This window comes from Homalodisca vitripennis, unplaced genomic scaffold (assembly GCF_021130785.1).
Source record: "Homalodisca vitripennis isolate AUS2020 unplaced genomic scaffold, UT_GWSS_2.1 ScUCBcl_3359;HRSCAF=8849, whole genome shotgun sequence".
Classification (NCBI taxonomy): Eukaryota; Metazoa; Arthropoda; class Insecta; order Hemiptera; family Cicadellidae; genus Homalodisca; species Homalodisca vitripennis.
In genome coordinates, this window is record NW_025779478.1 from 27,422 (window position 1) to 40,687 (window position 13,266).

The window sequence follows — 13,266 nt, forward strand, 5'->3', positions numbered from 1 at the left end:
AATTACCTTACAAATCAATCCATGCGTCAACTCGTTAATTTTTATAAATGATGTAATCTTATATCTAATAAACCATATTTTTATTCACTTTTCAAGTAGAAGAGGGGAGTGGCACCACCCACATAAACTTAACCTCGGAAATCGGCGCTGTGCGGTAAGAATGAGAATTGAGGAAAAAGGAGGAAAAGAGGAACGATGGAACAGATAATACAAAAAAAGGACAGGCGATTCCTCCTCCATGAATCCCGGATTCCGACTGGGCGCGCGCCGGCAACGATTGAACAAAGAGGAACGAACTACAAACTTGCTTGTACTACTGCGTATACTGTACTACAGTCATTTAAAAATTAAAGTCCAGGTACTTTGGGATTATACCGACCACACTAGTATGAAGAACACAAAAATAGAAATTTATAGAAACAAACATGATAGAACGAAAAAAACAACTCTTCAATTACAAAATTACAAACTTACAAGCATTTCCAGGTATTGTGATCGTTATTGTTGTCGCTGTTATCTTATCTTTCTCGAGAATCCTGATTACGGCAGACCGCGCGGCATCACGTGATTTGCACGGTACATAATTGCCTTTCCATTACAATTCAATTTATATTTCTGATTAGCCCCTCTAGAATTTGATATTTTACTGATAGGTACTATCTCGAGGGATGTTTTTCTTTCGTCGACATCAGCGCGGGGCAGCACCGAAGGTGCTGCCAAAGCCCGCGCTGATGGCCGGAGGCACTCGCATTTTGGGTGGCGGAATGTGATCAAGAATAAAAACAAGTTTTAGTGTTTTTTTAATAAAGAGTTTAGTTTGGTAAATGTTTGTTTTTGTTGAATTTTTGTGTTTGGAGAAATGTAGAGGTAAAACACGGAAGTACAACAAAGCGATGCACCAGCTGAACGGGCGGCGAGACTCTGCAATCACGTTATCTACTAGACGCTCGACTTTGACCTCTGTCTGAGGATGGGGAGGGGTTTGCGATAAGACAATTCCTGTTTTATATTGACGAAATATTGTTTGTTCTACGCTAATCTAGTAATCAGTAGAAACGAAATGTGAAATAACGATTCATGTCTGGGTGTGGTCGGTATAATCCCAAAGTACCAAAGTCCAATGTCCTAGACCGCTCGAGCACCGGCACTCCCTAAAGACACTTAAAAAGCCATCTACAAATGAAATAAATATTTGTAGGGTTAATAAAAAAAAAACATTACTATAATTATTTATTTAGTTATACGGTACATTTAATTATATTACTTATATACACTAAGACAGGTTTTACATTGTTTTTAATTAATATTATTACAAAAATAAACATAGGTACAATTTAAAATCATATTTTGGTCTATTTTACTATGAACTGTATAAACACCTGTAAATAAAAATCAAATATACCTAAGTATCTTTTTAATAGCCTCTACGTACAATTTGTTAATACAATATCTACAATAAAAAACACATACGATATAATTTTACCTAAACTAAATCACTCATGCCTAGTCAAAATCAGTTTACACATATATACAAGTAACAAACATGTATTTACTCTATGAATAAATACAAAAAAACAATTAAACTTTGAAATATAAATCAATTGTGTTTTCATTGAAACAACCGTCCCTACAACAAAACTATTTATAGTTATATCATATTTACATTGCAGTTTAAAATGTCCAATATATCTAGTAATATTACAATAATACAGTAACATAATAATATTATAAACTAACAGTTATCCACGGTCGCAATTCTCAAAATCCAAATCAATGTCTTCTTAGTGAAAGCATTTATGATGTAATTTATGATGGACTCCTATGATTATTTTTTAAACATAAGTAGACATACCAGACACAAGTTATTTCAGTATCTATGGTTGAGAGATTAAAAGGTATATTAAAACTTTGAATTGTTCTATTTTGATGTTTGTACATGTACGTCTCAAAAACTGTCAATTTTTACTAAGGTATACTGCGGTCAAAAGTGTCAGTTCTGACAATACAATACAAATCCGTATTAACCCCGGTCTTAAAATATTGTTTCACAGCTGAGTTTATGTTGTTGCAGTGACCAAGAAAGTAAATACACAAGTCGATTTTGGAGTACAACTGAGTTTAAAAGTCGTCTTTTTTCGGTCTACGGTATTCCTGGTGCTTTCATTTATTTCAATTTTTTATCTAACCAAGAAAATATATCCCTAAGTTTAAACAATTACTGTGGTTAAACCGCTTCGGTCTCTTGTGTCTTGCTTTCGGTTGAATGTGAAAAGTGTGCCATCCATTTGTTTTTCCTTAAGCTACAGTACAAGTGCCATACACAATCTCGAGGGAGCCAACCAGTTTTGAGTACGTTACATGCAAACGCACAAAACTTTGTTCATTAATATGGGTTTATGACTTTGTTTAAATAGTATTTCCAATGCATTAGATTGTTTATTCGTCACTGGTGCAATATAAAGTAAAATTTAGATAGTAGCCTATCTCCGTCTTTGCAATGTGTATTATACTATTGATTAGGTACTGTACATCTGATATGTTCTAACATTAAAACCTACACACATGTTTATACCCATTTCGTGAACTTCAGCTGAAAGTGTCAGTTAACTTCGATTTCTTTTCTTTAATTGTTTAGGTCTAGGCTAATAGGCTTCGGGAAATCCCATGCCGCCTCAAACTTCTGATTACGTTTCGTAAGTATTATAATTAATTTCCCAAATTCATATTCCGGAAACACTAAAACCTTACTCGAACTTCAAAGGACACATTAAAATAAGAATTAACCTAATTTGTTAAATCAAAAATCAAAATAAAATCACGTTTATTTCCACACAAAAAATGGAATACAAAAGTAAATCATTACATTGAAAATGATAACAAATGTAGCATTTGTATATCAAATTATTATAAAACATTCAAAAGTATTCTAGTAATACACTTCAAAATAATATTAATATTAAATAATTAACGCTCTAAAATAACACAAAGAAGACTTATGTCACCATAAATAAATCAATGTAATGAATAAAGAGATAAATTGAAATATATATATATATATATATATATATTAAATTGTATAAATGGCAATGCCTTATTTAATTTCAATAAACATTGAATCGCAAAAAGTACTTGCTCCGCCGGGACTCGAACCCGGATCTCTCACTTGCCGGGTGAATGTGCTACCATTACACCACAGAGCGCTTAATTTTTCCGATTCAATTATTTTGTATTTGGCCGTATCTGTCACATATGCGTTTATTATATGTGACAAATGATAACGGGGTTGGTTATCCCACGGTTTGTCTATTTTCTAAGTCTTATTTAATAAAGTTTAAACAAACTTTTTTATTATTTTACCTTGTAAAACACCTACCTAAAATTAAATAGCAACAGTGTCTCATATAATTTAAAGCTATATATACTAGCCTAGTAAAAGGTAAACCTTTGTATTCTGCCTGAAACCTACGTTAATATTTGTAAGTTTTTTATCATTAACAATAATATTTGAACTCTTGGTTCGCCCATATATTACGTAACCTAAGCTATTTTATTCACTCAAAGGCTTACTTCTATTTAGAAGTATTTTTACTTTAAAATAAATAAGATTAGGCCCTTAACGTATAGGTTTTGATTGGGGCCGCATAAATTAGTAAAAAATACCATTAAAAAAGGCCCTATATTGTGTTACGTACATATGCTGAAGCCTTTTCTGTTTCTAACGTAACGCTTTATAACGTAAGCACATTCCCTTCACCTCTTGGAACGTTACGTAATATGTGGACAGCTCCATATTCAACCAACTGCACCGTTTCTGAATCAAACAATAGTGTGTGTTTTTTTTTTCAGAAATGGTACGAAACTACAAAAGAAAACCGACAGACAGAGCTAGTCTTTCGAAGGTATGACAGAGGCAATTGAAGCTGTTCTTGACGGAAGAATGGGCTACACAACAGCATCTGCGACATTCAACGTTCCACGTACAACTTTGATTGACAGAGTAAAGAAAGCTCGGCAAAATCAATCAACAGCTGAAGTAGCAGCTTGCAAAAGGTTAGGGCGGTACTTGACTGTTTTTTTCTCCGGATCAAGAAACTGAACTGGTAGAGCACATCTTACTTTTGGAAGGAAGATTGTTTGACCTAACGATTAGAGACCTTCGGTCATTAAGCATTTGAGCTTGCAGAGCAAAACCAAATTAGACATTCTTTCAACCAAGAAAAACAAATGGCCGGAAAAGACTGGTATATGGGTTCATACGCAGACACCTAAAATCGTCATTTAGATCACCTGAAGCCACGTCCTTGGCTCGCGCTAAAGGATTTAACAAGTTTGCAGTTGGAAGATTCTTCGATCTACTTGAATCAATTTACAAAGAGTTCAACATTCAATCAAGTGACATATACAACGTGGATGAAATGGGAATACTGACAGTGGCCAACAAACCTTCAAAGATTTTGGCACTTCGTGGGAAAAAGCAAGTCGGTAGTCTATCATCGGCTGAACGTGGAGTACTTGTGACAGCTGAAACGTGCATAAGTGCATCAGGAGTGTATATGCCACTCATGTTCGTCTTCCCAAGGAAAAAGGAAAATCCATTGTTGATGGATGAAGCTCCTCCGGGATCATTTGCATGCTACTACGAGACAGGATGAATAACCAAACAATCTTTTGTTGTATGGTTTAAAAGGTTTGTAGAGTTTTCAAATCCTAGACCTGACAAACCAGTCCTTCGATTGCTATATGGACATGAATCACATGCAAAGAGCCTAGAACTAATTCAGCTGGCGCGGGAACACAACGTGATACTGTTGTGCTTTCCACCACACACAACAAACCGACTCCAACCCCTAGATGTAACTTGTATGGCCCCAATAAGTACATATTACGAACAGGAGGTCAGAAAGTGGCTATTAGCTCACCCTGGAAGAAGCGTGATTATATATCAGATTGGCCAGCTAATGAGCAGAGCATTTCCTCGAGCAGCTGTAATGCAAACGGCTATCAACGGTTTCTTGAACACTGGAATATATCCTTTTAATAGAGACATTTTCCCAGACCATTTATTTGCTCCATCAGAAACGACTGAGCGGGAAGCTCCAGTGCTGCAGCTGACCTCCTCAGCCTCACCAGCACTGCCATCAACCTCCTCTGCTCCAGGCGCAGCACTGACCTCATCTGCTCCAGACGTAGCACTGACCTCATCTGCTCCAGATGTAGCACTGCAGCTGACCTCCTCGGCCTCACCAGCACTTCCATCAACCTCCTCTGCTCCAGGCACAGCACTGACCTCATATGCTCCAGACGTAGCACTGCAGCTGACCTCCTCGGCCTCACCAGCACTGCCATCAACCTCCTCTGCTCCAGACGTAGCACCGACCTCATCTGCTCCAGACGTAGCACTGCAGCTGACCTCCTCGGCCACAGCAGCACTGCCATCAACCTCCTCTGCTCCAGGCGCAGCACTGACCTCATCTGCTCCAGAGGTAGCACTGCAGCTGACCCCCTCGGCCTCACCAGCACTGCCATCAACCCCTTCTCCAGGTTTAGCACTGCAGTTGACCTCCTCTACTCCACCAAAATTGTCATCAACCTCCTCAGTTCCACAAGTCCTACCATCAACCTCCTTCATAGCTCAACCATCCCAGCCCTCAACGTCCTCAGGTCCACCAGCTAAAACAGCATTTAAAATTTCGCCTACGGCGTTAATGCCTGTCCCGCAAGAAGCAGTAAGGCAAAACAAGAAAATAGTTAGAAAGCAAGGAAAAACGGCTATTCTAACATCATCGCCTTATAAAGCAGAGTTAGAGGCCGCTGTTGCAAAAAAGCAATTGGAAGAAAAAATAAAAAAAGAACGAAATGAAAAAAGATATGCAAAAGCACTCCGGATGCAAAAGAACAGAATGGAAAAGAAAACAACGGAAAACAAGTAAAGCAAAAGTCAAAAAAATTAAAGAGAAAGCTAGCTTATCTTTCGATGACAGTGAGAACAATTCAGAAGACAATCCCAAGAAATCCCAACCCTCTACCACTAAAACTCCTAACTCAAACAAAATCCTTGATTCTAAAAATAAAAATAAAAAACTGATGAAGTCTCCGATTCGAGCTCAGACGAAGAAGAGGCAGAAGAGGCGTGCATATTCTGTAACGAACTATATTGCCACTCAAAAGCCAACGAAGGATGGATCCAGTGCAGAAGCTGCAGGGGATGGGCTCATGAAGCATGTTCAAAATGCGAAGAGATGGACGATGACTTTGAATGTGATTTGTGTGCATACTTTTAACATTATCTTTTATTTGACAACATTTTTTTGTAGTTTTCATACAAATTGTTAATAAAATAATTTTCGCATTTAAATAACATGTGAGTCGGTTTTGCCCCACCGGTGGGGGGTCACTTTGCAAGCTTTGACAAAAAAAATCATAAAATAAAAATATGAGAAGATAGAATAAAAAAACCCTTCAGCTTTTGTTAACTAACAAACATAGTTTTCATATTCATGTTTATCGTTTCAAAATATGTTACAGATTTTTTATTTTTTATGATCAAAGCTTTTGAGGTCGGTTTTGCCCCACTCTCCTCTAATTACTTAAGTGAATGGATTTTTCTATCTATATTTTGAAGAGGAGAGGAGAGGGGACAGTGCCGTCAGTCAGTTAGTCTAGGTCCGTCTGTAGTCAACAGAGATAAGTAACTGGGCCCTCTCACTGCTTATGAGAATCAAAAACTCATTGACATTTTTTTCAAAAACCTCAAGAGAGGGAGAATCGAACAGCTTGAAATTTTTAAAACTATTAGAATAATTTCGATATAAAATGTGTGCTAGATAAAAACTGTTTGTTGTCGCAAATGATTTGTGTTGGTGAATAGTGTTAATTCCGACTATATTTGCATGTCTTATGTTATAAAAATGTGGGATTGTAGAAAAAATTGAGCCGAAATTTTTGTAATTATGAATAAATAAGACTTTAATAAAAAAATTTTTAACTGTGCAGAATTCCTGTTTCTTGAAACAATAAATCAGAGGGATATCGTCTACACTTCGCAAAACCGGCTTTCAGAATAGATTTCTGATCTATATCTAAACTTTTAATATGTGAAGTAAAAGAACCCCCTCCAAGAATCTAGAATGCCATAAGAAAAAAGGGATTGCACATAAGCAAAATAAACGATTTTAGTTTCATCAAAACTCAAAATGCCATTTAACTGCCTAAAAGCAAATATATACTTTCTTGCTTTATTAAAAAAAAAATTAATTTGATCTTTCCATTTCATTCGAGAATCAAACAACACACCCAAATATTTGTATGACGACACTTTCTCGATTTTATTACAGGCACAGGCATTGTTATAGTGATTATTACAATTATAAATAACTAAACCGTGTACGTTGTAATCTGCTTTTTCTGATTGAAGAGAAAGGTGCATAAATTTAGTTTTTTAAACGTTAAGTGATAAAACATTTTGTCCATCCATTTTTCAATTGTCATGAGGTCATTTAAAGATTTATTTTGAACATCCTGCCAAGATTTACTTTTAATAATAATTAGCGTGTCGTCAACAAAAAGAAATAGTTTACCATGAATCTGCAGTTTTGAAATATTGTTAATGTATATCAAAAGTAATATAGGGCCCAGAGTGCTTCCTTGATCGTACACCATAATCCACTGGAAGCTCATCACCATTCACACCGCAGACAGACACAAACTACCGTCTGTCCGCAAGGTAGCTCTTAAACCATGCAAGAGCATTACCCGTTACACCTATAGCTGATAATTTGTAAATTAATTAATTTCTATCTACACTATCAAATGCTTTCTTTAGGTCAAGGAAAATTAAAAAGCTCCTCATACCATCTGATAAAGTACGACAAATTGCTTTGTTTAAATCAAAGAGAACGTCTGAAATGTTTTTATCAGCCCTAAACCCGTATTGACATTCTGCTAAAATATGGTTGTGTTGTAGGTAATTTACAAACTGCTCTTTGACGATTCTCTCCAGCACCTTAGAGAACACACTTAACAATGAAATGGGACGATAGTTATTTTTCTCCGTAAATGTGCTAGCCTTGTGAAGTGGGATTACTTTAGCTAACTTAAAACTATCAGGAAATATACCGTACGCCAAGCTAAGATTTAAAATATGTAGAAAAGGTTTGGAGAAAATATGAATATTGTCTTTGAGTGCAGAAGCTGGGACACTGTCATAACCAGGAGCGGACCCGCCACGTAGTGCAGTAATGTGTCTGAATACGCCCAGTTCAGTGACAGTCCGAAGCGTGAACTGTGAGTCTCGCCCGTAATCTGCATCATCGATAATTAATGCACCCCCGGTGTTAATTGAACTTGCCAAGTTATGTCCAACGCTAGCAAAAACATGTTGAATCGTTAGCGACTTCTTTACATACACCGTGAGTAACACTCGGTACATTAGGCAGATACCTTTCTACCGGAAATAAACCCTTATTATTATTTTTACCTGCCAATTCGTTAATTACAGCCCAAAACAATTTAGGATTATTTTGATATTCGTTTAATTTAGCCCTGTAAACGCTTAGACGTTTTGATAGAATTGGCAATAAATTGCCTTAACGTTCGATAATTATTTTTAAGAATTATATTAAAAGGCTGTTTTTAATTTTTTTTTGCTCAATTTATCTCTATTGCGAGTTAATTTGATTAGATCATTTTGTAATCCAAGGCTTAAGCCTCTTGAATTTAGATGACTTTTTAATTGGTTTCCTAGAATTACTTTTGTAAAATTGGCCTACCATTTTACAAAAGTCGTATGCAGAACCGTTTACATTTTCATTCTAAAAAATCGTCTTCCAGTCAATATGAGCAAGATTACGGGACAAGAGTGCAGAGTCTATAATCGTCTGTGAAGCTGTATTTGTCATAACCGATGGTGCTGTAACGGGAAAAGTAATGGTAAGACCAGTGCTATAGTGATCAGTTATCTCAGTCTGTAACACAGCTGCCTGTACGTTGTTCATGTCGTTATATCGTATAATAAAGTGATCCAGGCATGACGTTCTAGTTTTTGTTACCCTTGTTGGTTTATCTACATAATGAATGAGACCAGTACCTACTATAAAGCAAGTATCTGTCAGTATAAGGGGAGTTTGTTTCAAGCAAGTCAAAGTTGAAATCTCCAGCTTGTCCAGCCGTTCTCTACACATTTAGCGATTAATTATTTTATACGACTATCTGTTATCCACGGTTTTACACGCAATTTTCTAAATCGAAATCCACTACTTAGTACTTACATAATGTAATATGATGGAGTCCTAAGTAAATAAACGTTACTATATAGACATTTTCAGTGTTATATCTTTATCTTTGTATAAATAGCTATTACATGCTTTAAAACATGCATTAAAGTAATTAATTTAACTTTTTATTAATAACATTAAGATCGTAACTGAAAATATTTCATTAGATATCAAAATCCTAAATATATGATTAAACATTTATGCAGCTGGCAATGAAAATGTTATCGATAAAGCTGTTGAAAGGCTTGAAAACGATCATTAATTCCTAAGAGCTGGTGATAGTTATCAGACCAAAACAATGATACATTCTGAGTCGCATGTGGGTATTGTCAAGGATGGTTGCGTCACAGTTCATTGACGTGTAAAGTACGCAGGGGAAGCCGCTAATGCGGATCAACTCTTAAGCCTATTCGATTACTGTACCTGTACAATCGATAACCACTCTCAGTCGAGTCAGCTGCCAAACTGGAACGTATTGATTACCGACCTTATTCGCACATTATACTATCCAATAAAAAAAATATTTTTTTAAGTTATAAAAATTTGAATCAATTTATTTTTGCTCTACTATATGTTGTTAATTAAATAAAGAGGTGCTGAAAAGTCCTGAAACAGTAACATTAATGTTCTGTACTCGTAAACGTACAAACATAGAACTTTGTACAGCGACTTAGGGCATACAATTGATTTTATGACGATTTTTTGAACTTTTAAAGTTCAGTAAGTTGCTTTAAATAGTTTAATTTCACACTAACAGTTTTTGTGGTTATTGCTACTAACCTGTATAATTTGTTAATGTGAAATTAAAATTGTTAAAGCGACTTGCTACATCTACTGCTGAATATACAATTTTTACCTACTTTTTAAATCTTTGAACCGCCACCATTTTGTAACGAATAAAGCTTTTGAAGTGCGGTTTGCGGCTTATTTTTTTGCTTGGAGAGCCCTTTAAAATTATGCACATGTCAACCTATGCTTTCAATAACGATTTCAACTGACTCCTTGTGGACGGTTCCCATAGAAGAATAGCGGGCACTGAATACATCTTAAAGTATGTGTGCGTACATTACTCATTTGTAAAGTTTTATAGCTTCATCTTATATGGTTATAATACATTTAAGCCATTCTTGAACTTGCACATAAGATCAGTATTGAAACTTTCGTGTGCAACTTTTTAGAATTAACTTTTTAATGTTTAACTTGCGGCATGATGTTCTACTGATTACACGTTTAAAGTTTTATGCACAACAACCTATACTTACGTTTAAGATTTTCCACCGACTCCTTATGGGGTATCCCTCCTGAGGTGGGGAAGAGCTACAGATGCATCAAAAGAGATCAGAAGATATTGAGCGTTTTAAGACTTTTCAGCACCCTTGTATATTTATTTAATAATTAAAACACTAATTGAGTGAAAGTGGATGACAATGCTAAAATTAAGTATGTTTATTAACGGCAGTTTCAGTCTTAAAATGCCAAAAAAAGTAAAAAATAGTTAATTGTTTGACGAAGTGAGCCATACATACAATGGAAAACTTTGACTCTATTCTCGATAGCAGTGATTTTAAAATGTACTTTTATGTTTCTTTTCATCAACAACACATCACTCTGTAATTACTTGTTTTTATGATTATGTTTTTGTAAATTGCAGTTGACTTATATTACGTATGTTATAGTTTAAAATAAAGTATATAAAGTTAAAAAAGTTACCTATATAGAGAAGATATAAATTTAACGTAGTCAAGTGTCTATATGCTGCATGATAAGGCAAGATTAGCCTACTATACGCCAAATCACTTGCCACGTAATAGGTTTCTTAACGAGGTTGGATACAAAATATTTCATTTCATTAGACAACATTATATCACTATGTCATGTATTAAAACGCCATGATTGTACATGGTTACTCAAGACAATATAGACAAGTCTTTAGGTTAGTTCGTTCTTTTTTTCTGATTTACCAAATAGCTGGCTTTGGATATTACCCATGAAGCCTCAAAACACAATGTTTATTGAACTTTGTTGTTTATTAATTAGGTAGTGTTACAGTCCACTTATAATGTTCTTAAACAATTTGACTTAGATATTTTACTGTCCGATAAGAATTCTTTTATTTTCTTAGATGTTTCAATATTAATTTCACTCATGAAATCAATTATTAGAGCATTCTTACACAGTTCAAGAATAACTGTTTTACCAATTTAAAACTCTGTTGTTTAGCATAGGTATTTTTTGGACATTATGATAAAAGATATTCTATAGTTTATTCCTTATCCATTTTACAGTTTAAGCAGAGTGGTTTAAAGTATCTTTTCATTTTAGCAAACATATATTTGACATTTTTTCCCATTCTCATTCTCATTCACATTAATAGATTAATTTATAAATGTCATTAATAAATCTCGTATCTAGTTATATTGCAAGTTTTAAACCATGGGTACATTGTAAAGTAACTTTGGATATGTTTGAACCGAATGACATATATACACGTTTGCTAGTTCGTTCTGAAGACCACGAACACCCCCTCAGTGGTCTGCGGATATCGTGCAGACATACGGATACATAGAAAGATAGAAATGAAAATGTTCCAGTCCCTCAAGTTATAAGCTTCGCTAACGCTTAGGAATTTAACTGATGTCAAAACTCGAAACAGATTTAATTTCCTTAAACTTCCAATACCCTATGGTAATATAAGTTTACTTTCGAATAATTGTCCACATTGTTGCTAATTTAGAAAAAGTTAAATATTTTGGAAGGAATAAAATGACAAGAATCCTTAGGTTATGACCCGCGAAGAATGCTCGTTGCAATAATTTAACATATTATCTGCTACTTTCATTCGTTTTCTAAATAGAACCCAGTGTGTAATGTAGAAAGTAGAATATCCGTAAAAGTTCTAAGAAATATGGATTGGACAGGGAAATGTTGAATATCTAATAAGAATCCAACATTTGAACTCTCCATTGAGTTTTAGAGTGTAATTGGGGAGGGGTTTGCATGATAACAAGGCTATTATTTTATTATACGTGAGTATATAAGAAGTAATTTTATATTTGATAGCTTCAAAACCCAAGGAAATGTTGTACTAAATATAAATATATACATATAGTTGTAAAAATCAAGGAATAGATTCATTGATAAATTTGTTTTGGTCAAAACAATGCTCTATTTTAAAGCAGTTATCACTTGAGTTAGGCTTGGATGATTTTTTTTAGCATAAGAAAATGCTTTGCCCTAACCGTGTTTCGAACCAGAGTCGTTGGGGAAATATGGTGAAATGCTAATTCTCAGGAGCCAAGGATTTTTATAGATAAAATATTATAATTGCTTGATTGCTATGGCATATAGCGTAGAATCAAATAAACGGTCCAATTTATTAAAGGCTGGCTCAAGTAAAATGACTTTGAATTTTCCCCTCTTAAACCCTATGCAGATTTGATGTCCTGATTTTTAGTATATATATATATATATATATATATATATATATTGGAGATTTTTAATTTTAAGATATAACTAATACCATCCAAACGCTTTTTATTTTTTCGATATTTTTGTGGGCGATCCAAAAAAATATCTCAAACTTTGATGTAAATCTTTGTTTAAATATTATTAAAAAAAGTATACACTTTACCGTAAAAACGTTTAGAATTTATTGTATCTTTCAAACGAGACGAATGATTTGTGTTCTGCATCAGGAACCGGATGAACAATTTTTTTCGCTCCTAATCATTTTTGCATTGGGCCAGTTTGACAATATTCCCCGGAACATTTGAATCATGTAGCGGTTAGGTAGTAATTACCATTTTTATTTGATTTGAAACAGCTATCCTATTTAGTATATTTACAAATACATGAATATCTCCATTGATACTCTCAAACAGCATATAAAATTCAACAATTTTATTCGTTACAATATGAACGGAGGAGCTAAATGAAGTGCTGATTTGAAACAGCTATCCTATTTAGTATATTTACAAATACATGAATATCTCCA

The 13,266-nt window shown here is 34.6% G+C and overlaps 2 protein-coding genes across 2 annotated transcripts in view; both read right to left on the reverse strand.

Annotated features, from left to right (window-relative positions):
- Positions 1-13,266, reverse strand: part of LOC124372489 (dihydroxyacetone phosphate acyltransferase) — a gene marked incomplete at its 3' end in the record, with an annotated part of 40,567 nt that overhangs the window by 18,115 nt on the left and 9,186 nt on the right. The window lies entirely within an intron of this gene.
- Positions 4,943-5,629, reverse strand: LOC124372490 (paraneoplastic antigen Ma6E-like). Its single transcript, XM_046830892.1, has one exon. The coding sequence runs from the start codon at positions 5,627-5,629 to the stop codon at positions 4,943-4,945; it is 687 nt and encodes a 228-aa protein (XP_046686848.1).

Coding starts and splice junctions, on each gene's coding strand:
- LOC124372490 (XM_046830892.1), bottom strand. CDS start 5,629: ATGAAGGAGGTTGATGGTAGGACTTGTGGAACTGAGGAGGTTGATGAC.